The sequence below is a fragment of the Nicotiana tomentosiformis genome, chromosome 8 (assembly GCF_000390325.3).
Source record: "Nicotiana tomentosiformis chromosome 8, ASM39032v3, whole genome shotgun sequence".
NCBI lineage: Eukaryota > Viridiplantae > Streptophyta > Magnoliopsida > Solanales > Solanaceae > Nicotiana > Nicotiana tomentosiformis.
In genome coordinates this window covers 119,825,094-119,850,365 of record NC_090819.1, presented here as the reverse complement: position 1 = coordinate 119,850,365, position 25,272 = coordinate 119,825,094, and the positions used below count along the sequence as shown (strand labels likewise).

At 39.5% G+C, this 25,272-nt stretch overlaps 2 protein-coding genes across 9 annotated transcripts; both read right to left on the bottom strand.

The window, feature by feature from the left end:
- Positions 1-8,959: 8,959 nt before the first annotated feature.
- On the bottom strand, positions 8,960-10,629 carry LOC104106816 (putative RING-H2 finger protein ATL21A). The gene is made up of 2 exons (XM_009615451.4): positions 9,830-10,629; positions 8,960-9,332 (listed from the first exon to the last, which is right to left on the bottom strand). The coding sequence occupies exons 1-2, from the start codon at positions 10,494-10,496 to the stop codon at positions 9,121-9,123; spliced, it is 879 nt and encodes a 292-aa protein (XP_009613746.1). The 5' UTR covers positions 10,497-10,629; the 3' UTR covers positions 8,960-9,120.
- A 930-nt stretch (positions 10,630-11,559) lies between these two features.
- LOC104106822 (deSI-like protein At4g17486) lies at positions 11,560-17,398 on the bottom strand. 8 transcript variants are annotated; one of them, XM_070182712.1, is made up of 5 exons: positions 17,128-17,398; positions 16,438-16,679; positions 13,939-14,226; positions 13,580-13,726; positions 11,560-11,969 (listed from the first exon to the last, which is right to left on the bottom strand). In XM_070182712.1, exons 2-5 carry the CDS (start codon positions 16,589-16,591, stop codon positions 11,827-11,829), a joined length of 732 nt encoding a protein of 243 aa, XP_070038813.1. In that variant the 5' UTR covers positions 16,592-16,679; positions 17,128-17,398; the 3' UTR covers positions 11,560-11,826. The 8 variants fall into 8 exon arrangements, with proteins under 8 accessions (XP_070038813.1, XP_070038814.1, XP_070038817.1 ...); XM_070182713.1 differs by having other exon boundaries at positions 17,138-17,398; XM_070182716.1 differs by having other exon boundaries at positions 11,560-11,966; positions 13,640-13,726; positions 17,128-17,395.
- Between the last annotated feature and the right edge of the window lie 7,874 nt (positions 17,399-25,272).

Genomic DNA, 25,272 nt, shown 5'->3' with positions numbered 1-25,272 from the left:
CAATTTAGACACCTAGATACATACTCAACTATGTCCTTTTTCATTCGTCGCCACCAATAATGTTGCCTCAAGTCACGATACATCTTAGTAGCACCTGGATGAATAGAATACCGAGAACTGTGTGCCTCTTCCACGATCTTTTTCCTCAGTCCATCCACATTAGGAACACATAGACGATCCTAGAGTCGCAGAACACCATTTGCTCGAATAGTAACTTCCTTGGCACCACCTCGTAGTACTGTTTCACGAAGAACCATCAAGTATGGGTCATCATACTGGCGAGCCTTGATCTGCTCAAATAGTGAAGATTGGGCCACCACACATGCAAGAACTCGGCTGGGCTCTGAAATATCCAGCCTCACAAGTTTGTTAGCCAAGGATTGAATATCTGAGGCTAATGGCCTTTCCTCTGCTGAAATAAAAGCCAAACTACATATACTCTCCGCCTTCCTGCTCAAGGCATCTGCAAACACATTTGCTTTGCCCGGATGATACAAGATAGTAATATCATAATCTTTTAGTAACTCCAGCCATCTGTGCTGCCTCAAATTTAGATCCCTCTGCTTGAACAAATGCTGGAAACTACGATGATCAGTGTAAACTTCACAAGACACCCCATAAAGATAATGCCTCCAAATCTTTAGAGCGTGAACAATCGCAGCTAACTCCAAATCATGTACTGGATAATTCGTCTCGTGGGGCTTCAGCTGACGTGAAGCATATGCAATAACTAGCCTTTCCTGCATCAATACACAACCCAAGCCAACGCGTGACGCGTCGCAATACACTGTATATATTCCCGAACCAGATGGTAACACTAACACGGGTGTTGTAGTCAGTGCTGTCTTGAGCTTCTGAAAGCTTGACTCACAATCATCGGACCATCGGAATTGAACACCCTTCTGGGTTAATTTGGTCAAAGGTGCTGCAACAGATGAAAAACCTTCCACGACCCGACGATAATAACCTGCTAAACCCAGAAAACTCCTGATCTCAGTCGCCGAAGTGGGATGATGCCAATTCTGAACTGCCTCAATCTTTTTAGTATCAACTTTAATACATTCGCCCGATACAATATGTCCCAAAAATGCAACAGACTCTAACCAAAACTCACATTTAGAGAACTTAGCATATAGCTTTTGTTCCCGCAATGTCTGAAGCACTACTCTCATATACTGCTCATGTTCCTCCTTACTGCGCGAATAGACTAATATGTCATCAATGAAGACAATGACAAACGAATCAATATATGGCATGAATACCATGTTCATTAGATCCATAAACGATGTCGGGGCATTAGTTAAACCGAAGGACATCACCAAAAACTCATAATGACCATATCTAGTCTGAAAAGCAGTCTTTGGAACATTCGAATCCCGAATCTTCAACTGATGGTAACCTGACCTCAAGTCGATCTTAGAGAATACCCTAGCACCCTACAACTGGTCAAATAGATCATCAATACACGGCAATGGGTACTTGTTCTTAATAGTGACTTTGTTCAATTGGCGATAATCAATACACATCCGCATTGTTCCATCCTTCTTTTTCACAAATAATACTGGTGCACCCCAAGGTGATACACTCGGTCTAACAAACCCTTTGGCTAGTAACTCTTCAAGCTGTTCTTTCAATTCTTTCGGAGCCATGTGATATGGTGGGATAGATATAGGCAGGGTATCTAAAGCCAAGTCAATACAGAAATCAATATCACGATCAGGTGGCGTACCTAGAAGATCTGACGAAAATACATCGGGGAACTCCCGAACTACAGGCACTAAATCAATAGTCGGAGTCTCTGCAATAGTATCCCGAACACAGGCTAGATAAGCCAAACAACCCTTCTCAACCATGTGTTGAGCCTTTATAAAAGAAATAACTCAATTAAATGAACTAACAGGCGAACCCTTCCACTCCAGCTTAGGCAATGCTGGAATAGCCAAGGTAACAGTCTTGGCATGACAATCTAGAATAGCATGATATGGAGATAACCAGTCCATACCCAGAATAATTTCAAAATCGGTCATCTCAAGAAATAGGAGATCTGCTCTAGTTTCATAACCATAGAATGTAATAATACAGGACCGGTAGATCCGGTTCACAACAACAGAATCGCCCACAGGAGTGGACACATAAACAAGAGTACTCAAGGACTCACAAGAAACACCCAGGAATGGAGCAAATAGAGATGACACATATGAATATGTAGATCCTGGATCAAATAATACTGAGGCATCTTTTCCACAAACAGAAATAATACCTATAATCACGGCATCTAAGGCCTCTACATCTGGTCTAGCCGGAAAAGCATAGAACCGAGCTGGAGCGCCAACTGTCTGACCTCCACCTGGCTGACCTCCACCTCTAGGATGGTCCCTACCCACCTATCCTCCGCCTCTCGGTGGTCGGACTACTGGTGGAGCAACTGGTCCGGTAAGCATAGGCTGTTGACCCTGTTGTACTGGTCTACCTCAAAGCCTGGGGCAAAACCTCCGCATGTGACTGGGATCCTCGCACTCGTAACAACTCTTCGATGCGATGGGCATTTGACTAAGTGTCTAGCCCTGGGGACCGGAATACCCATGGAAAGAACCCTGAATAGCTGGTGGGCGATAAGAACTCTCTGGTATAGCACTGAAATAAGGTCGTACTGAAGTACCTCGAGGAGGTGGTGGTGCTGGATATGGGGGTCTGTTGGACTACCCACTCACGAACTGACCTCTGCCCCCGGACGGAGCACCTCTGAACTCTCCAGAGTACCTAAACCGCTTATCTCTCATAATTTGCTCTCGGCTCCGCTGATGTACACCTTCAATCCTCCGGGCTATCTCCACAACTCGCTCATAAGAAGTACCCATCTCAACCTCTCTAGCCATAGTGGCCTGAATACCAGTATGTAAACCGGCTACAAACCTTCGCACTCTCTCCGCCTCAGTAGGGAGTATCATTAGTGCATGGCGAGATAATTCAGAAAACCTCGCCTCATAATCAGTCACTGACATTTGACCCTGCTGGAGCTGCTCAAACTGAAACTGCAACTCTTCCCTCTAGGAGGTTGGAATATACCTGTCCAAGAAGATACGGGTGAATCTGTCCCAAGTCATGGGAGGAGAATCTGCTGGTCTGCCAAGAGCATAAGACTGCCACCATCTACGGGCTCTACCCTCTAGCTGAAAAGTAGCGAAATCAACCCCATGGGATTCCAATATCCTTATGTTGTACAGTTTATCCTTGCAACGATCAATGAAATCCTGTGGATCCTCATGTCGCTCACCCTCGAAGACAGGAGGATGTAGTCTAGTCCACCTGTCCAATAGTTTCTAAGGATCGGCGGCTACAACTGGCTTGGGCTCAGGTGTAGCTGCTTTCACTGGGTGGACTCCACCCACGAGTAGTGCACCCTGGGTCTGATATACAGCAGTTGCATATCCATGAGCGTGCGCGGTAGGGGTCTGTGCTCCCCCGCCCGCCTGAGATGTGGCTGGGTCTGCCAGAAATAAATCGGCCTGAGTCATATTGTCCATGAATCGCAGCATACGACCCATGACATCCTGAAATCCCGGTGCAGATGTGAAGTCCACCGGAGCTGGCTCTGCCACAGGCACCTCACCCTGCTCCTCAATAATGGGATTCTCTGCTGGATCCACTGGCGGCATAACTGAAACAGTCCTGGGATGTCCTCGCTCTCTACCACGGCTTGGAGCCCTCCCTCGGCCTCTAGCAACTGGGGGAGTAGCTCTTCCCTGGTCTGGAATCTCATTAGAGCGTGTTCTCACCATCTATGAGAGAATAAGAGAAGGATATTTAGTATTACATCAATTGCACGATGGAATATGAAGAAAGGTAGTTTTCTAACACCATATAGCCTATCGAAGATAAGTACAGACGTCTTTGTACCGATCCGCAAGACTTTATTAGGTCTGCTCATAACTGTGAGACCTACGTGAACCAAGTGCTCTGATACCATGTCGTCACGACCCAATTTCAACTATAGGTCGTGATGGCGCCCAACACTACAGCTAGGCAAGCCAACTAATAAGTCAAACGTACATTGGTTAAACTTTTATTCCAAGAAAATAATAAAATACCAACTTCTACCAATGTGTGTGCCAAGACCCGGTGTCACAAGTGCATGAGCATCTAGTAGATTATACAAAACTCCAAATACTGTCATAGACATAATATAAATATAAGAAGAGACACTGGTAGCTGCAGAACGGCTTAGAAAGGCAGCTCACCACTATGCCTCGGGATGACGTGGGTATGTGATGATAAGTCCTCCACTAGTACCTGTCTCAGATCCTGCACAAAAAGTGCAGCAAGTGTAGTATGAGTACGTAAACAACGTGTACCCAGTAAGTATCAAGCCTAATCTCGAAGTGGTAGAGACGAGATGGCCGACTTTGACACTCAATATGGGTCAATAATAATAACTGAAATAAAACTAGGATATTTAAATCAGCATGATTTATAGAATTTACAATAATTTATTTAATCAGCAGAAATAATCAAATTCCTTCAAATGTAATAATTCTCAATATATTAATTAAATTCCTTCAATTCAAATAATTTCTAATTTATCAATTAAACCTCATTTACAGGAGTAACAATTAATTCCTTAACAAGCAAGAATAATAATTCATTAAATTCCAAGGATTTTTAATTTATTAATTAGCTTCACAAGCTGAAATAAATTATTAAAGTATCGTGTAATTATTATTATTAAGCACGATTTCTGCTGAGGACGTACGACCCGATCCAGAGTGTCGTGTACACTGCCGAGAGACGTGCGGCGCGATCCATAGATGCATCTATCCTGCCGAGGCGTTCGGCCCGCTCCACAAGAAAGGAGGACATTTTCTTATGTGCCTCCGGAAGGAGAGTATATTTATTATAAGATAAATTTGGGAGGAGAACAATTTCTTTTAACAATTAATTGATTTAAACAAAAATTAAGCATATGAAAATTTCATATTTTTCTACTTTTCATAACAATTCACAATATATACATCAATTATTTTAATTAATAAAGAATACAATTCACACAAGTAATTCATGCTTTGAGTCTTAAACTACCCGGACTTTAGCATTAATAGTAGCTACGCACGGACTCTCGTCACCTCGTGCGTACGTAGCCCCCGCAATTAGCAATAATTATTCAATTTAATCCCTATGGGGTAATTTCCCCTTTACAAGATTAGACAAGAGGCTTACCTCGTCTTGCTCTAATTAATCCACTATAAGGCCTTTTCCACGATTATCCAATTCGGTCTGGCTCGAATCTATCCAAAATAATTCGATACAATCACTAAAAATTATAGGAATCAATTCTATAAGAAAATACTACATTTTAAATAAAAATCCCGAAATTAATTAAAATTTTGTCTGTGGAGTCCACGTCTCGGAATCCAGCAAAAGTTATGAAATCCGATAACCCATTCAATTACGATTCCAACCATACCAGTTTCACTCAAATCCGACTCCGCATCGATACCGAAATCTCAAAAATTCGTTTCTATGAGATTTCTAAATATTTCCCAAATTTAAATCTCAAAACACTAATTTATGGTGAAACAATGATATACTTGTATATGTAAACCAAATCCGAGTTAGAATCACTTACCCCAATATTTTTCCCTTGAAAATCTGACAAAAGTCGCCTCTGCTCAAGCTCAAGTTCGCCAAAAATGGCAAATGGGACGAATGTCCTCTGTTTTTATAACTTACAGCTCTGTCCATTTCGATCAAGGAGCTCGATCAGGGGAGCTTGATCTCGGGAGCTCACTCTCAGGGAGCTCGATCTCGGGAGCTCGATCTCAGGGAGCTCGATCTCGGGAGCTCGATCTCAGGGAGCTCGATCTTGGGAGCTCGATCAAGGATCTCGATCTTGGGAGTTGGTCATGGCCTCGATCAGGCCTCGAGCCTGGGACATGGTCATGGCCTCGATCAAGTTCGATCTTGGGTCTTGATCCTGGCCCCCGAGTCTTGCCTTCGATCATGGCCCTCGAGCCTTGCCTTCGATCGTGGCTTCGATACTGAGCCTCGTCCCTGACTTCGACTTAGGCCTCGATCGTGGGCTCGATTTCTGGGTTCGATCTGGGGCTTGATCATAGCCCAGAATATACAGCAGAAGGGAAAATTGCAGCAGCTTTTTAAGTCCAACTTTTGATCCGTTAACCATCTGAAACTCACCAGAGGCCTTCGAGACCTCAACCAAATATACCAATAAGTCCTAAAACATCATACGAACTTAGTCGAACCTCTAAATCACATCAAACAACGCTTAAACCATGAATCATACCCCAATTCAAGCTTAATGAAACTAAGAGTTTTCAACTTCTACATTCGATGTCGGAACCTATCAAATCAACTCCGATTGACCTCAAATTTTACACACAAGTCATAAATTACATAACGGAGCTATAAAAATTTTCGGAACTGGATTCCGACTCCGGTATCAAAAAGTCAACTCATCGGTCAAACTTCCAAACTTAAATTCTTATTTTTAGCCATTTCAAGCTTAATTTAACTACGGACTTCCAAATAAAATTTCGAACACGCTCCTAAGTCCAAAATCACCATACGGAGCTATTGGAATCATCAAAATTCTATTCCGGGGTCATTTTCTCAAAATATTGACCGAAGTCAAACTTAGCACTTTAAGGCCAACTTAAGGAACCAAGTGTTCTGGTTTCACCCCAAACACTTCCAAATCCTGAACCAACCATCCCCGCAAGTCATAAATCATTACAAGCACCTACGGAAAGTTTTATTTTAGGGAACGGGGTTCTAAAAGTTAAAATGATCGGTTGGGTCATTACAGCTGCATTCGCAGGTTTCGGAGTCACCTTCAAGTTTTCGTTTTGCACTGTTTATTCTTATTTCTGTACAGTTGTATTTAGAAGTTTTCTATCAAATACTCTGTAGAGCTTATGACTTGTACTACCGATTTTGAAAATTGTAAGAGATTTCTATTTATTTTGTTAGTTGTTAATTAAATAATTTTGTTTCAATTAATGTTAGGCTTATCTAGTCCCTAAGACTAGGTGCCATCACGATACCAAACAGAGGAAAAAATTGGGTCGTGACAATATAAGCATAAAAATATATTAAATTTCAAGAATAAAAAAATTATATTTATTAAAAACTATTAATAGAATAATAAGCATGACATTAAGTTAATTGTTAAGCTAATAAAAGATTATATAATAGTATAATAATATTAAATAATACAATAACTATAAGTAAAGAGCAAAAAGAAAATAGAATTTGCGTAAAAATGATGTGATGAATAAGGCATATTTGATATTCACATAAAAACAAAGTGATAGTAAGAATTTTATTAAAATAATATAATCTAATGTGTTCAAACAAGACAGGTCACAATGTGACATGTAGTATTCTTTAATATTGATAGCGAAACGAATTACAAGTACTAAAATCAAGGGGTTAGGTTGTTACAGATATAGAAAAAAATAGGTTGTCCACTACGAAATTTAAACAATAAATTCATATCATGCTTATTAATTAATATCTAATGTTTATATAATTTTTATCTGAGAGGTTTATATTTTAAGATTATTTGCACATGATTCAAAAAAAAATACATCACAATTTTACATGATTTGTATCCGCGCATCGCGCGGGTACTAATACTAGTTATTTTTATATTAAATAATTTTATCCATATATATTATTATACACGTATTCTTAATAGACATTCAATCTCGCATAACATGTAGGAGTAACTTACACGAGTATGTCATGGGCGGCTTTCCATCCATGCCCCATGACCCCTTGGACGCGCTCTATGGCATCCTGGCAAGCCTCCAAACGCCTAGCGCCATGGACGACCCCGTGATCTTGGCCGCGTCAAGCGACAAGCGTGCCTGTGTCTATGTCAACCCGCCGATAGCGTTTGCCAGCGCCCAACCGCAGGCAGATGCCAACAGCGCCGCGCGCGCTGACGCTAAAGACAAGGTTGCTGCCAACGGACCTGCTTCTACTTCGTACGAATCTAAGTCCTTTTCATTGTAATATAGAGTAGTTTTATTTCATGTATTTCCATTATGTCTCTCTAGCTTAGTTAGGTCAAGTCATGTAACTTTGGTTTAATTTTTTTTAAGTATTATTAGGGGATCAATCAATCAAACTTTCTAGCAAGCAAACAATCCTTTGTACTGGTGTCTCTCCCCCTCGACATTGTGTTGCTTTTCTGTAATAACTTTCATTAATACAATCAAACTTTCTTTCATTTCTAATTTTCTTTTTTGTTCTCTCAATTGCTCTTGACATTGGTACGACACTGAAACCAAATCGTGGTTATTTTTCTTACTACCTACTTCATAATGTGACTTATATGCTTTCTTGCTTTTCGACAATTTTGTTCACTGCCGCTTTTTTCTCAAAAATATTATTAAAACTTTTTTCAAAAATAAAACCAAAACCAATATAAATTTGAAACCCTCCAAAAAAAGAGAACAACAGTCAACATGAGTTTGTCTCTTTACTGGTCCAACTTCACATACATGAATGCACAAAATCTTTTTTTTTTATAGATAAACGCAGATAGAAGAGTAAAAGTAGTGGCAGATATTGAATGTGTCCCTATTTTTAGTAAAAGATTTTTAAAAAAAAAGTATAACACATCAATGGTGTATTCTAGTGATCAATAAAATGAGAAAAGATCCCGAAAAATCAAATTTCAAATCCCAACAGAAAAAGACTATGATTTCTACTAATTTGCCTAAACTATAGCGGGTAGAATTACTCAATACTTATATATTAGTAGAAGATAAAAGATACTCGTGGACTAATCGAAGTGCGTACAAGTTTATCAATAATAATAATAATAATAATAATAATAATAATAATAATTATTATTATTATTATTATTATTATTATTATTATTATTATTATAATAAAGCAACATGACCCACTTAAGCATAACATATGAAAGAACATCCAATTTCTTCATATTACTCGTTTGCATGAACTTTGGTATTCAATAGCTCACCAAAAGTTTCCACATAGATTTCGACATTTATGAGCTTTTCTCAATCATTTTAAAACAATTAGAAAGCATTTTTGACTCTGAATGTTTTTGTCACAATTTTGTTCCTATATTAGATCGTTCAACATCAACACCTTAGCATTGGCCATGAATTCTCTTTTGGGCATCAAAGCTTCATAGTCCCCTAAAATGGCAGCATGAAGTTCCTTCTGATTCTCTCTCACCTTCTCCACCTCCACTCTCTTTGTAGAATGAGATAACTTCTTTATGCTTAACAACATCACCACTATAAATATGAACAGGATAATACATGCCAAGGCTGCAAATTAGAAAGAAGAGAGCCTAATTAAAGTATATTGTTAAATTTCAACACTCATATAATTGGTCAATCAAACACCAAAATTTAGTTTGTCCAAAGTTCCAATGATAAAGGAGGAAGGTGGTAAGGTCAGACCTCTCTATAACAATATTTCTATAAAAGGTGAACTCTTTCTGGAACCAATTTCTATTTTATGTTATAATATATATTCTATATAACAACACTTCGCTATAACAACCAGAAAAAATCGAAATAAAAGAGGCTGTTATAGATAAGTTTGACTGTATAGTCGACCCCAAGAATAGAACAACAACAATAAACCTAGCTTAATCTAATACGTGGGGTCTGAGGAGTATAGTGTGTCCGCAGCTTTAAACCCTACCCTATAAAGGCAAAAAGGCTGTTTCCGATAGACCCTCTACGTAACGAATGGTAAAAATAAAGGCAATAACAACAGTAATATAATTGCTATGACACTGAGTTGATTAATAACTTACCTTTATCATTTGCTATGTCACTGAGTCCTTTAAACTGTCCTGCTTCTTGTTGAACTGAAGTTGTAAATTTTGTTGCTATACTGTCTTGAGCATTTTGCAAGTGCCATGTTAAACCAAGGCCAAAAGTGTTATCAGAAAGGAAAGGACTATATGAAAATGGGATTCCTACAGTTTTAACATGGCTACAAAAATCTGGCAGGACAAATGATGTTTCCACAACATAAACATGATGTGCAAAGCTACTTAGACAGGGAACTTGTAAAAAAGAAGCTGAAAGTTGAGCTGAACAATTCAGATACTGATACTCCTTCAAGATATAGTAATAACTAAATGGGGTGTAAGAAAGATTCAGATTCAAGAAAACTTCATGAACACAGTTTTTGGGGTCGAGCAAGTCAAGCTTTTTTAGATCATAAGAAATGGATTTAATGACTAAATCCCCATAAGGTGGGAAATTGACTATGGTACTGTTTTGCTTACAGTTTAGCTCAAAACCAGGGAGACCACAGTGTTGAGGCTGAAATTCCTGCAGTCTGAAAGGAAACTGAATGTTGAGATCAGAGTTATTTGCACAGTTAATTGGTGAGCAACTATTTGTGTTTGTATTTGCCTGTGCTTTTACGTGTAGAATAAGAATGAAGAGGGAAATGAAGATCAGAGTATCCATATATTAGGAGGCTAAACAAACACCCAAATGAAATACTAGGATTTTACAGATTCTTAACTTCTCTTTCAAGAAAAGGGTTGTGAAGAGTAGGGAAAGGGGTAAAGACTGTGGACCGGAGACCTGAAGTGGTAGACGGGCAAAGTATCAAGGTGACCTTCCAGCTACTATCACCTTAATATTAGTAAACGGATTTAATTTTTATATACTACAACATCAACAACAACAACACCTTACCCCTACCCTGAGGTAGAGAGGTTGTATCCGATAGACACTCGGCTGCCTTTCTCCAAGATCTCCCCACCTTGCTCTTGGAGTGACTCGAACTCACAACCTAGTTGGAAGTGGAGGGTGATTACCACCAGAGCAACCCACTTTTATCAAAAAAAATTTTATATACTGATAGTATAAATAATTTTTGCACTAACCTTGCAATTTTATGTGTAATAATATGTTAATTACACTATTTCCAAGCTATAAATTGTATACGTTACTAGTGCATAAAAATTAAACTATAAGCATGGCGGCCTTCAGCCAATAAAGTGTTGATGGCGAATGGGGCGACTTTTAAGTCTTTACGTTTGTTCCACGTAATAGTCAATGCATTATTACTGCATTAGACTTTGGTCTTTGGAGGGTGATTAAGTAAAGACGAATTTGACTTGTTCAACTTTCTAGGTACTTATATTATTTTTCCTCAAATACATCCAAAACGGTTCTCTTCTTGTTGAAGCGTGGTTGGGTGGATTTTAGCCCGGCTCATTCATTTGTAGGTTCAATTGACAAAATAGATTAATCCTTCCAAATCAAGATGGGTAGGAGAAATAGTGAAATACAAATGTCAATTATCTTCTCTTTCACTCCTCTGACATATGAACACTCAATACTGGTTGCTCTTTTTTCCATTCTAAACACAAAGTTCCAAATTCAAAAAGAGAAAGTAGTCGATATATCTGGAAAACGCTTTCTTTAATTGCCGAGGTCTGAACATTGCATTTCAGAGTTTCGAATCAATTACACAGGACCGTCCATGTCAAGCTAAACACAAATTGGGGAAATCAGCAGGGGAAAGCAATTCAATGGAATCCTTAAGTCAGACTGTTATATGTAAATACACACCTGAATACACAGCTCAATATATATTGAACAATACAATAATGTATTTCGAGGACAGGTTAACTAGATACACTTGAGAACACACACATACACTAATACAAACAACATGACTCCAACCAGGAGCTTAGATGAATTGGTGGTAAGAGGAACGTTTTTTTTTTTATTAAAAAAAAGGTGAGGAAGAAAGAAAGAAAGAAAGAAAGAAAGTGAGTGTCAATCAAAGAAGCTCTTTTGCTAATCTCACTGGTTTTTCATTCAGAAACGCCACATCACTATTTGCTACAGTTAATAACTGATGATCAGAGCCTTCCTCCTCGCTGTCCGCAGATACAGATGACCCACCAGAATCTGTCCCATCTTCTACAATTGCAATGCATTTCGGTTAGTTAAGAACAAAAGCCTACATCAACATAACATGTATGATCATTCCTTCATCCTTAGGTTATTGTACATCTGCTAAAAATAAGACTAATGTACTTAATATGTGCAGCTACATGCATCCATACAGACACACAAAATGCACTAAAAGATTTGAGTGAGAAATTTGCTCGACATAATAACATATCCAGTCGTAAGCATATAAATAGTCCTGAATTTTTAAGTACATTGCGAGGGCTTTAACTTTGGTGGTTTTCAGGTATGGTCACTCTGTTAGAATCTCACTTAACATCTGTTAAGTGTGTAGGTTGCCCTCTCTATACTGCTGGACAATCTTCACCACTGGACCTAACTTTCAGGGTTCAGTTAGGCGCCTTGCTCCATTTTCTCAACATGATATCAGAGGCAGGCAGACTCATCCCTGATGTTGGGACAGCCATGTTATGTTACTGCAAGCTCCAAATGGCTCGCCCTGGGAGAGCGCGAGTGTGCTAGAATCCCTCATTAGTTAACTGCGTAGGGTGGTATAGTTTCCTTAACTGGTCGTGGACAATCCTCACTACTTAAGCAAATTTTTGTGATTGAGTTAAGCCCACAATCAACAAAAGATGAGCATTCAAACTCCCTTTGAAAGATGGGACACACGATATCAAGTTCAACTAAAGGGCCCAAAACTACGACCACCCTATCGTGATACTATTACAATCAATAGAAGAATTCCTGATGACATACTTAAATCTCTAGAGAATACATTGTTGAAAGATTATGGTATTCACAGCCGCAAAAGTTCTCTCTTTTCTTTTTCTTTCTCAGTGTGATGCTTCTTTAGCCACATCCACTCATCTTAATAAGTTGGAACCATTAGCTAATCATTATGTGTAATCACGAGCAGTTCTATAAAGAGAGGAGCATTCAAAGGGTGGTCCACCAAAGTAGTTTTCTTAACTAAATACATAACAATTTTTATGTAAATATATACTCAAGACAATTACATGGTTTACATGTCTTCTCATATACATCAAATATATGTCATGTCAGATGTGACTACCATCAAAATGGAGCTTCACGTTCCCAAATAACTAGATAAACCGATATATAAAAGTTCTGAAACAAAAGATATATAATTAATTGTCGAGTAACAATTTCAGACGCATATCTGCAGATTTTACCAGCTCTGCTACCGATAGTCGTATTAGTAATACAGATTTTTAGGCTAAAAAATAAACATTGTACTCCCTCTGTCCCATTTCACATGAAACTTTTCTTTTTAGTCTGTCACAAAAAGAATGACACCTTTCTCTTTTTAGAAACTATTACCCTAACTGTCCCTATTTTACCATTAAAAAGGATCATTTGGTACTTTGCATACGTTTGGCTTGCATGTCAAAAACCGTCCTTAACTTCTTAAAACTCCATACCGAGACAAACACCTTCACATAAATAGGACGAAGGGAGTAATAGAAATCTAGAGTTTCATGCCGAGATTATTTTTTCACATGCAGGAAATCAGACGAGTCCTAATTTGCTCTTTATTCCCGAAAATTCATATTCCATTAATCGGAGTAAGCATGTGGTAGCTGAAGTACTCTCACCCTGCTTTTTTACCACCCATTGAAAAAGAAAAGGTGAAGAGAGACAGTGTCCACGCCAACCTGAAAATGCTTGATGATCAGGAAGATGACTGATTCTTGTAACTTGAATAGCTTCTGGTAAAATGCAATTGCAAAATGAGCCTGAAACTTCAAAGATAATTGTGTGAAACAAGCTAGAAGTTTTACCAAGAATAGCCCAGAAAAGCAGGATTTATACAGCTATTTGTTTTTGCCACAACTTAAAACCATATTATAAAGTAATGCAGATAGGAACAAGAGCAAATAGATGCAGATGGACACTGGTTCACACTTGAAAGTTGCCCCACAATAGATCCAGATGGACATTGGTTCATACTTACCTACTCGGGCCAGTCGATTCACCCATCCAGGAATTGGCTTTCCCGTGAGACGTGAACAGACTTCATCGGCAAAATGGTTGCAGTTCTTGGCAATCAAATGATAACTGTCCCCATGATATTTTTCTGAAATATGTTCCATAAATGACCGAATTTCTGATCGAGACATGTCTGTGCTGCCCAGGAGTACTGCCCGTCTAAACACAAAACCAGGACAACTACGTGGCTCCACCTCAAAAACCCCACTAGTTGGATAGTCGTGGGCTCCATACCCATACTCTAGACCATGTACTGCATCGAAACAAGAATAACAATAAAAGAAAGGAACACAAGTTATGCTAAAACCCAAAATCTTTTAACAATAGAACGCACAGCTTCTTCAAAAGGTTTACAAACTATAACTGTTAACTGCAGCACCCATTCCGGGATAAAATTGGTATAGCAGAGTGTTCATGCCCAGAATGTAGCTGCAGGTGATATGTTGATGGTAGCCATCTAGTTGAGAAGCAAATTCAAGAGATACTCACACACAACAAGAAGATACACTGAGAAAAAAGGACAGGAAGCACCAAAGAAGGCAACCAAAAAAACTGTTCATAAAACCGTAACGATTAAACTAGAAGAATAAAGCTAAGGGCCCTTATTCATACATCCTGCTTTGGTTCTTCATAACTAGAGCAGACCAGACAGCTTTGAGAAAGATAAAACATCATGGATGGTTACATGCCAAGGTTCTCGATCTCACCACAAGCACCAATTCTCAAAACAACATAACATCACATGTGGGGAGCTTGATCAGAAGAATTCAGAACCCTAAGGAGTCATTTATTTTGCATATAAAGCATGAGTTCAGGCCTTAAATTGCAATCTTAGAGGCAAACTAATAGTCCTATCAAATAACCAATTTGCTATAAATGGAATTGTCTAATCTCCAACAAGGGTGGGTAGATTATGGGGAGAGAGGTTGATGTAACTTATCTAGACAAAGGCCATAATTCCACTGTTTCACTTTTTCCCCTCCCCTGGCATTCTTTGGGTTATCATTTTTCTAATTTTATCAGGTTTAACACATACATGATCCTCTCAAGACTAAACGTACACAAAGGTGACAGGAATTAGAAATGATTTGACAAAGCATCTTGTCCTTGTGATTTCTTGATACTATAGGTAAAGAAGCAAAAAGAATTTTGATAATGTAGATGAACAAGCAATTAGAAGACACGTTGGGCTCTGATTATGCTTCACATGACAAGCTTCACGGTGGTATTCATTCTATCATCCAATATATATCCAGAAGAAAACAAGAAAAGTTAATAAGTAATTTCAGTTTCTAAGATATGACTATTGAACTCTTCATAGTCTTTGCAAACCATCTTTCCTCTTTTCCACCAGCTCGGTCAGCAGTAGTTGCAGAAATCATATCTCTAAATTCATCAACTGACAGTGTATTACCATGTCAACTTCTTTTTAAGAAATAATTTATCTTAACCATCTATGAGCTAGTTCCATTATCCATGCCGGTAAGCACATTTACTCGATAGGCTACAAGACCAGTAGGTTCCGAAAGTCAACTACTTTTAAGCTGACACCTTCTTCACCAACTCCCTATACTGGCAATTGAACCTTTTGTACCAGACGATAATAGCCCTGATGAAAAGGTGGAAGATTCAGTGAAAGATTCAATATGGTGGCGAAAAAAACTAATGCCTTTGATAGAGTTTTTGATGTGTCATATGAGGGGTTTGAGGTGACAAGGGATCTCCTAACAATATTTCAGAAGGAACGGAAAACTAAAAAAAAGTTGAGAAGGAAGTTACCTTTATCACAAGGACCTGAATGTGAGTTAATATAGCAGGAGGTAAGAATTGAAGGCGCTTGAAACTACAACTAATTATGACGGAAGAAAGTGTTAGAATATCAAGTGAATATGTGTCAAGATCAATACATGTCTAGATTGTTATTTAATCAAGTCAATGAGAGCTTTTTTCCATCTACACATGGTATCAGAGCCTCTACAATCTTGGTAGAGACTCAAATAGCTTCCACTATCAGCAGGTAGTGCTGGCCAATGTGGGGCCCCGTCCGGCCAATTTTTCTTCTTTTCTTCTTCCTGTTGATGTCCCGCAATGCTAGTGTGTCCGACAAACATTCCAATGTCACTATATCTCTGGATACCGGCGCAACTACTTCTAAACGACTGATGCCCCCCTCTAAACCTTGAATTACTTCTCATTGTTTTACCATTTCAAGTTAGGCCGATAATGCCATGGAGAATTGCAACATTATAATCTCTTTTCGTTCATTGAGAAAAGATCTCTTTCTGTGTGAGTAATACCCAAAATAAAACAAAGAATTACATACCATGTCAAAATAACTACCTTTACCGATTGAGATCAAACTATACACACCCTAGACTCTGCTTTATTTTCATCCAAAAAATTAGATGTAACAGCAATATTGATAACAATACACAGTAAAAGGAGAATCAGAAAGCTTTAGTACCTTCTATACCAGAATGAAACACTCCGAGGCCGAACCAATAGAGATAGTTGTTTACAGGTGTGAGATCATATACATTAAGATACAACAAAGCCCGAGTTTTCTCTCCATTGTACTGCTCCTTTGATGAACTTGAGCTTGACCTTAACAATCTCATTGTAGCCTCCACCCACCTTGGCCACCTCCACCACCCCCCTCGCTTTCCCAATATATATCCACACAGCCGACAGCCAATTAATAAGCACCTAAATTTCATAAACACAAACAAAAAAAGACAAATTCAGTAAAACTAAAGCTTCCAAGCACACTCAAATATGTTCAAATTTAACTCATTATACATAACATAAAGAAAATTTGGTTATTACATCGAACAAACACCGCTAATTGAGGTAAAAAAACGCAAAGATCAATTGACTAGGACCGTAGTTTTAACAAACACAAATAAAAAGGCAAATTAAGTAAAATTAAAGATTCTAAACACACTCAAATGTTCAACTATAACTCATTATACATAACCTACAGAAAATTAAGCTATTACATAGAACAAACACGGCAATTGAGGTAAACAACAAATATCAATGTACTAGGAACCTAATTTGAACAAACTCTGGAGCTACGGTAAATGAAAGTTCAAAACTGAGCTAAATAGAAACATATACGAGAAAAATACAGAGGAAATATCCGAATACGTACAGAAATACACCTAGAAGAGAAATTGAGAAAGAGAGAGATATTGCCGAGATTTCAGCTGGAAACCGGAGATGTTTGTGCGGTGGCGATGGCTTCAGATCGCCGACGTGGGATGTGGCGGAGAAAGGAGGAGGATTGGCGGGTAGTGGTGGTGGTGGTGGGGGTGGGGGTGGGGTGGGGGAATGTGGGAAGACAGGTTGGCTGTAGTGGCTGCCGAGTAAATATTTTGCTAATTATTTTCCCATAGCTGTCGTGTGAACAGAAAGAGGCTTATTTTGGAATTTTGAGTAAAAAAGCGTTTGCTTTGCCTTAAAAATACTACAATATTTATATAGTAACTCTTTCTTTAATCATCTTATTTTACATAATTTTACAACTTTTCAATAATTTTACGTCGTTAAAATTTTCATTTGAATCGTGTAATGTTTCTATCAAACTAATTTTCAATTATAAACTTTTACAAGCCATGATTCTTCATTTGAATTCACTTAAGACCAATATTATGCATTTATATATATATAATACTTTAAGATTCGTTGTTAGCCAAACATTATTCTATAAAGTACAGTATGAACAAGAACCAAGTAAATGAGTAATAAAAGCGAAGGTTTAGACGTGAATTAATAATGTCATGCTTTTTGTTGGAGAAAGGATTGAGAAGAGAGGTTTAATTAGTCAAATAACAAGTGAATGCCTATAGGAATAAATAATAATCATAGGGCAGCTGACTACAGCCTAAAGCCTTAAAAGTAATGTGTTAACACATGACCTTTTTCAATGACTACTCATCATTCATGTTGTTGTTAAATTATAAGACTTTGAATATTTGTTTGGATTTGACGATATCCATAACAAGAAGGTGGAGAATAAGTTGATTGTGCAGTCAACAACTACATTTCGATGAAGTTTAAACATCGTTTACCCGAAAAAACGGATAGAGCTGAACTTACACGTAGTTCTAAGGATACGTGATATAAATTGTTACAAATCGAGAAAAATATGTAAATGAATATCAAAATTAGTTATAAAAGAAATGAATGCAAACCGAATGAACTAGTTAGCTTAAGCCTTAAAGTTTTATCACCTTCAAATTAAATGAATAACGATTGATAGAAAAAATAATATGACTAGATATCAAAAGCCAAAGAAGATAATATTTGCTCTCTTTTCTATATATCTTAGAATGAATGTGTGAATGAATGAATGTCCCCTATTACAAATGATAATCACTCTTAATATAGTGGGGGAATCTCATTTTGGATATAATTAAAAATACATAGTGGGGATCACATGATAGATTAATTAATTATCTTTTCCTTGATTCAAGCCGTGATTTTTGCCGAGATTCTCTACCCAAATGCGGCTATAACGGTTTTTTTGTTTTTTGGCTCGATCTCTATCTTGGCCGATCTCAATCTTGACCGGTCTCTGGGTCTCAAGCTCGACCTCGATCTTGGCCGGTCTCGGTATTGATCGGTCTCTGGGTCTCGAGCTCGATCTTGACTCGATCTCGATATTGATCGGTCTCTGGGCTCGAGCTTGACAACTTAACTTTGTATCATGGCTCGATATTACAATGACGAACCTTGGACCATCATGTTCCAATCTCGATTAGTCATACGAAGGGCAGACTCGATTTTGACCGTATACAGATAGTCCCCTTGTTTCTCGGAAAGAAGATGACGAGAAACGATTTGAATTTTCGAATTTCGACTTGGTGGATGATGATGTCAGCGATGAGCCCGATTGTGACGTATGCGACAAACGTCCTGTTGGTCCAATTACTAAGGTATTAAATGCGCGTCAGTCAATGGTCGGCCACTATCAATTTTGAATTGTCGTTGTGAAACCAATAAATAGCTCCTTTCTTCATCATTCCAAACTTTTACTTTCAAATCATTTTCATTCCTGTCTTCATAGTTTTTTGCCTTCTCCAAAGCTCTCTATTTCCAGGTTTTCAAATTTCTTTGCTTGTTTTTCTTAAAATACCAAATACTTCAATCTCCATTCTCATTTGTTTACAAGAACTAAATGGCAAAAACATCTAAAATCATTCCGCAGAAAGAGGCTGCTTCCTCATCTCGGCCGGCCGACGAGAAACCAGTGGTGGAGCCACGCCTTGAAGAACTTATTCCCGGGGTATGTGTTACTGATTTTGACTTTAAGGTCGAGAAACCATATCGGTTGCTGGTCGATGCGAGCCGCCATCAAGATATATATGCTCGATACCCAAAAGTCTTCTTGATTTGGTAAAAAAAGATTGCAATTGGGAAAACAAAGAGGTCGTGATACCGACATCAGAGGAAGTGATCACTAACCACGTGGAAGGATACCTGAGTGTTTACACTTATCCTTTCATGCTGGGTCCCCTCGATCCGGTCATCATCAATTTTTGCAAGAAATACCAGGTGACCCTCGGCCAAATTCACCCTTCTTTCTGGAGGATCGTGATACTGCTCCGTTTCTTTGTGAGCAAAATCGACGGGCTTCCCTTCACTCTCGACCACCTCGTAAGATTATATAGCCCTCGACTCTACCGAGGTGGGATGATAAAGCTTCAATGTCGGGCCACCAAGGCATTCACCTCAAGTATAGATGAAGACAAAGATCGGGGCTGGATGGGCCGGTTTGTTCGGGTGAAGACCTCGGACCTAATCCCGGCTGAGAGTATGCCATTTCCTGAGAAATGAAATATGAAACGTAAGTATGATCCCGTTTTTAGTTTTTGTTATTTTTACTTCTTCATCTTTTCTTATCAGTGTTTTTCTCGACGCAGCCATTTCTTGGATGCCGGGTGCGGTTCCCCCACCTCGAGAACTGGGTCAGGAGCCTGGTTTCAACGTCAACATACGCCAAGCGCGTGTGGCGCAATTTGTCAAATGGCCGGTGGGAGGCTCGTACTCATGGTAAGCCTTCTTCTTGGCTTACCGATTTGCCTATCGTTCAAGTATTTTTTCTCAATTATGAGTTTATTTACTTTCTTCTTTTGTAGGTCTCGGAAAGGATGCGGCTATGAGACCCTTGTCCGGTGATGAAGAAGCTTTACCGCCTATCTCAAAATCGGCGATGGTGATTAAGAGAAAAAGGGCCTCGAACTCCGAGGGTCAAAAACCCAAGAAAAGAGCGCCGTTAAACCGAAGGGGAACACAATCCTACTGACTATGGAGTCAAACCAAAGACTAAGGGATGAAGAAGAAAAAGAAGAAGACGAAGAAGAAGAAGAAGAAGAAGAAGAAGAAGAAGAAGGTGGTTTTGGGTTGGTAGCCCGTACACGAGCTGGCACCGATATTCAGAAAACTTCGGGACCGGTGGGGGATGATACTGCTCCGTCTAGGCTCGATGAGGTCGAGGAGGAGAGTTCCCGGGCCGGAGGAGAATTGAAGATGCTTTACCTCGGGATGAAAGGGCCGTTGAAGATGCGGTGGATGCCGATGCAGAAATTGGGCTTGAGGCTCGTCAAGACGGAGGCGGCGCCCAAAAAAACCTACTTGGGGCAATAGAGATCGGGGATTCCCCCTCGTTTCCTTCATTTTTCCAGTCGATGATATGTGATGCTCAGGCTGTGGAGACTTGTCACGGGGAGGGAGCCCATGGAGAGTAAGATCCTTTCCGTGGTTATTTTATTGGGGTAGAAGATGTAACCGGTCTGAGTGACTTGGAGGCTCCGAAGAAGAGCTCGAGCGAGATGGGAGTTTCTTGTCATTTCAACGAAGCTCAACAGGCCCTAAATCGGGTAAGTTCATTTTCTCTTTTTCAATTTTCATACTTGTATTTTTCTTTCCTTCTATAATTCCTTTTTTCTATTTTTGTAGGCCTTTGTGCTTCATCGCGAGGTGTTTATCCGATCCCGAGGGGAGCTGATCCGGTACGAAGCCGAAATCCGAGGGCTTACCGAGGAGAGAGATGCCTCCAAGCTTCTCAGTGAGCAGAGAGAAGGAGAAGCAAAAGGACTTCGGGATGAGCTAGAAGCAGCTCGGAAATAACAAGACGATTTGTCCGAGCAGGTAAAAAGAATCTTTGAAGTTAACGACACTGACTCGGGCATGATGGCTAATAGTTCGATCCCACAGGTCCAGCAAAAGCTTGATGTGATCAGGCAGCTTCGTGTTGAAGTAGACGCAGTGAAAGCGGAGGTCGAGGAGTGGAAAAAGAACATGGACCGCCTTGCCTCAGAAAAGGAGGTTGCTCGAGCTCAACTGGCCTCGGCTGAGACCCAACTCCAAAGCTTGAAAGAGAAGGCCTTGGTGCAAGCCATGGAAATCGAGGAGTTCCAATCTTGGTTGGGCTCAACAACTTCTGATCGAGAGAGACTGGCCACAGAACTTGCAGCGGTCAAATCAATGGTCAAAATAGTCATAGCTAATGCTTCGTGATGACCCAAAAGGACATCTTATGTTTTAGAACTCGAATCTGCGCTCTTAAGCCTTAAAAATCTCATTTTTACACTTCTCAATTTGCGTGCGCAATCCGGGCAGGTTTTCGGAAAAGCTTTTATGTTGAAAACTAATGAAAATAAGAATTTTTGCCTTAAAAGTTGATTTTAGTTTCTTTCGATCAATAGTTTTGGTAAACGGACCCGGATCTGTGCTTTGACAGTCTCGGTAGGTCCGTATCGAATTATAGGACCTGGGCATCTGCCCGAAATCGAATTCAGAGGTCCTTAGCTCAAGTTATGAATTTTTGATGAAAATTAAAAGTCTGAAAATTAATTATTTTTAAGAATTGATTGATGTTTGGTATTGTTAGTACCGGATCCGTATTTTGGTTCCGGAGCCCGGTACAGGTTCATTATGATATTTAAGACATGTCTGTGAAATTTGGTGAGAAATGGAGTTGATTTGACGTGATTCGGACGTCCAGTTGAGAAATTAAAAGTTTTAAAGTGTTCTTGAGAATTTCATTTGATTTGGTACTAAATTTAGAGTTCTAGGTGTTATTTTGGCGATTTGATCGCGCGAGCAAGTTTGTATGATATTTTTGGACTTGTGTGCATGTTTGGTTTGGACCCCCGAGGGCTCGGGTGAGTTTCGGATAGGCCACGGGATGTTTTGCACTTGGGAAAAATCTAGTTTCTGCAGATTCTGGCTTCGCGAACGCGAAGAGTAATCTGATGAGGCTGAGACTTCTTTTTCGCGAACGCGAAGGCCTGGTCGCGAACGCGAAGTGATGGGGGATTTACCCTTCGCGAACGCGAACGCGAAGCATGTGGGGACCTGGAGGGGGGGTTGGTCGTTCCTTCAGCGGGAACGCGAGACATTTCTCGTGAACGCGAAGACCAGAGGGGAGTGATCATCGCGAACGAGAGCTGGGCCTCATGAACGTGAAGGCTTGGAAGCCAGTACCCTTCGCGAACGCGACAGTGCTCTCGCGAACGCGATGAACACTGTCGCCCAGCACTTAACAGAATCCAAAACGGGATTTTTGCCAAAAAAACTCATTTTTCTATAAAACCAAACGGTGAGGGGCGATTTTTCAAGAGTCATTCCTTCCCCAAATTGTTGGTAAGTGATTCTAAACCTTTTTCTTTCAATTACCCATTACATTTCTTGAATTTTCAACCTAAAATTTAGAATTTTCGTGGTAGAATTAGGGGTTAGGGTAGAAAATAGGGATTTCGAGAATTTGGGGATTTAGACCTCAATTTGAGGTCATATTCTAAAACTAATTACATATTTGGGCTCGGGGGTGAATGGATAAAAGAATTTTGATTCAAACCTCGGGTTTTGACCAAGCGGGCCCGGGGTCGATTTTTTTGACTTTTTGGAGGAAAATTTGGGAAATTTAATTTATGCAATATAATTGATTTCTTTAGCAATATTTGATATTATTGAGTCATTTTTGAATAGATACAAGTGGTTTGGAGGTGAATTCCAAAGAAAAAGCTGTGATTGAGAATTAAGTGGCCTTCGGAGCGAGGTAAGTGTTGTGTCTAACCCTGACTTGAGGGAATTAGGAACCTTAGATTACTTGCTAAGTGAAATTCATGTGAGCGGCGTATATGTGAGGTGACGAGTACTTATGCACCGCCAATTTACCTATTTTCCATGTTTCTCTGTTTTTCTTATATTGTCTCACTCCTATGCCAAATTGCTACGTGTTATACTATTGTTGTTCAATTTATCGTTCTTATCATGTTTACGAATTTTTTGGTGATAGTTGAGTTTTTATTTCAAAGTTGATATTGATATTATGAAACCAAATGTTGAAGTAAGGTTTGTACTTGTTATTCTATCTCCATGTTATTATTTATGCATTGCATTATGGTAAGGGAGAGTGTTAATGCACGAAGGGTGATGCCGTGCCATATTGTAAGTGTTAATGCATGAAGGGTGATGCCGTGCCATATTGTGAGTGTTAATGCACGAAGGGTGATGCCGTGCCATGATATGAGAGTTAATGCACGAAGGGTGATGTCGTGTATTTTTCCTTACTGTATTCACTATTCCTGTTGATTCATGGTATATTGACTGCTCCGATGATCATTCTGTTGTAGTTCTTTATCTTGTATTCCCCTCAGTATGTTCCCCTCCCGACATTTCCTGTTTAGTTCTTCATTTATGTTATTTGCATATACACTGTTAAATTATACAGGTTGAATTGTAGGTACCTTGCCTTAGCCTCGTCACTACTTCGTCGAGGTTAGGCTCGACACTTACCAGTACATGGGGTCAGTTGTACTGATACTGCACTCTGCACTTTCTGTGCAGATTTTGATACCTGCTCGGGTTGATCGAGATTTTGCTATTAGTCTGTTATCCGGAGACTCAAGGTAGATCTGTCGGCGTTCACAGACCTTGAAGTCCCCGACTATCTTTTTTGTTCTACTGTTTCTTCATTTAGACAGTTGTATTTCTTTCTGACTATTACTTGTAGCAAATTCTAGAATGCTCGTGAATTGTGACTCTAGATCCGGATGGTAGTAATTAATACAGTTTTATGATATTTCGCGCTTATTATATTTCATCTTAGTTAATTATTGTTATTTACTGAATGAAAATAAGGAATTGGTTTAATGATTCTCTAACGTTGGCTTGCCTGGCAAGTGAAATGTTAGACGCCATCACGGTCCCGTCAGTGGGAAATTTCGGGTCGTGAAAGTTGGTATCAGAGCACTAGGTTACATAGGTCTCACGAGTCACGAGCAAACTTAGTAGAGTCTGAAGGATCGGTGCAGAGATGTCTGTACTTATATCTTAGAGGTTATGAAGTTTAGGAACAATATCACATCTTTCATTCCTTATCGTGGCATTGATTTTGCTTGAAACCTATATCTCACATTCCTTTGTATCTACTCGTGTATGACATTGCGCACTCGGTATCAGTTATGCGTCGACAGTTCGTGATGCCGTAGATGAACTACGAGGGAGCAAGAGATGCGCAAACATTGCCTCAACATGTGATTCCGACTGAAGATGCAGACGTATAAAGAGATCACCCAGTAAATAATGTGTATGTGTGGGAGGGGGTGCAACGTACCTTGGCATCTGGTTGATTTATATGAGTTGTGAAGGTTAATATTGTGGACCATCGGATGTGGTGAACTATGACTTCGTGCCGAGTGGGGGAGTCCACTATCAATGAATGGATTGCGAGTCATGTGTTATATCAGTTTTGGCCTAGAATGTATATATGTGGTACTGAAAGGTTCTCCCAAAAATTTATATGTGTTTAAGGCCTGAGATTTTGTAGAGGATAAGGTTGGGACTTGCGGTATGTCCACCTCCATAATAATCCTATACTTCAATACCAAAGGAGTTAGAGAAACAACTTTAAATTTACAAAAGATCTGCTCAGCGTAGACGTCATGGTTGCGGATTTTGGGATGCTTCAGAGGAAGTACAGTGGTTGACGAGATTCTGGACTATGTGGTTTGTGCCAAGATTTATCTGTATGGAGCTCTATTTTTGTGATCGTTTTGTATAAATAGGGGTAGGGTTACCTCTGAGAAGAATCGAAGAGTATGTTAAGAAATGGGCCAGCTCAACAGTGTCGAGACAGCATAATAAAAGAATAAATTGGCCTTGGGAGAGATAATTCTCCACAGGTGTCTGAAGCAAGCTTATGAAGAGGGCAGACCAGGCAATACAACACCACCCACTTGGCTCGGTTCTCAAAAATGCTTTTGAAAGAGTTTGTTTTCCGGACTCT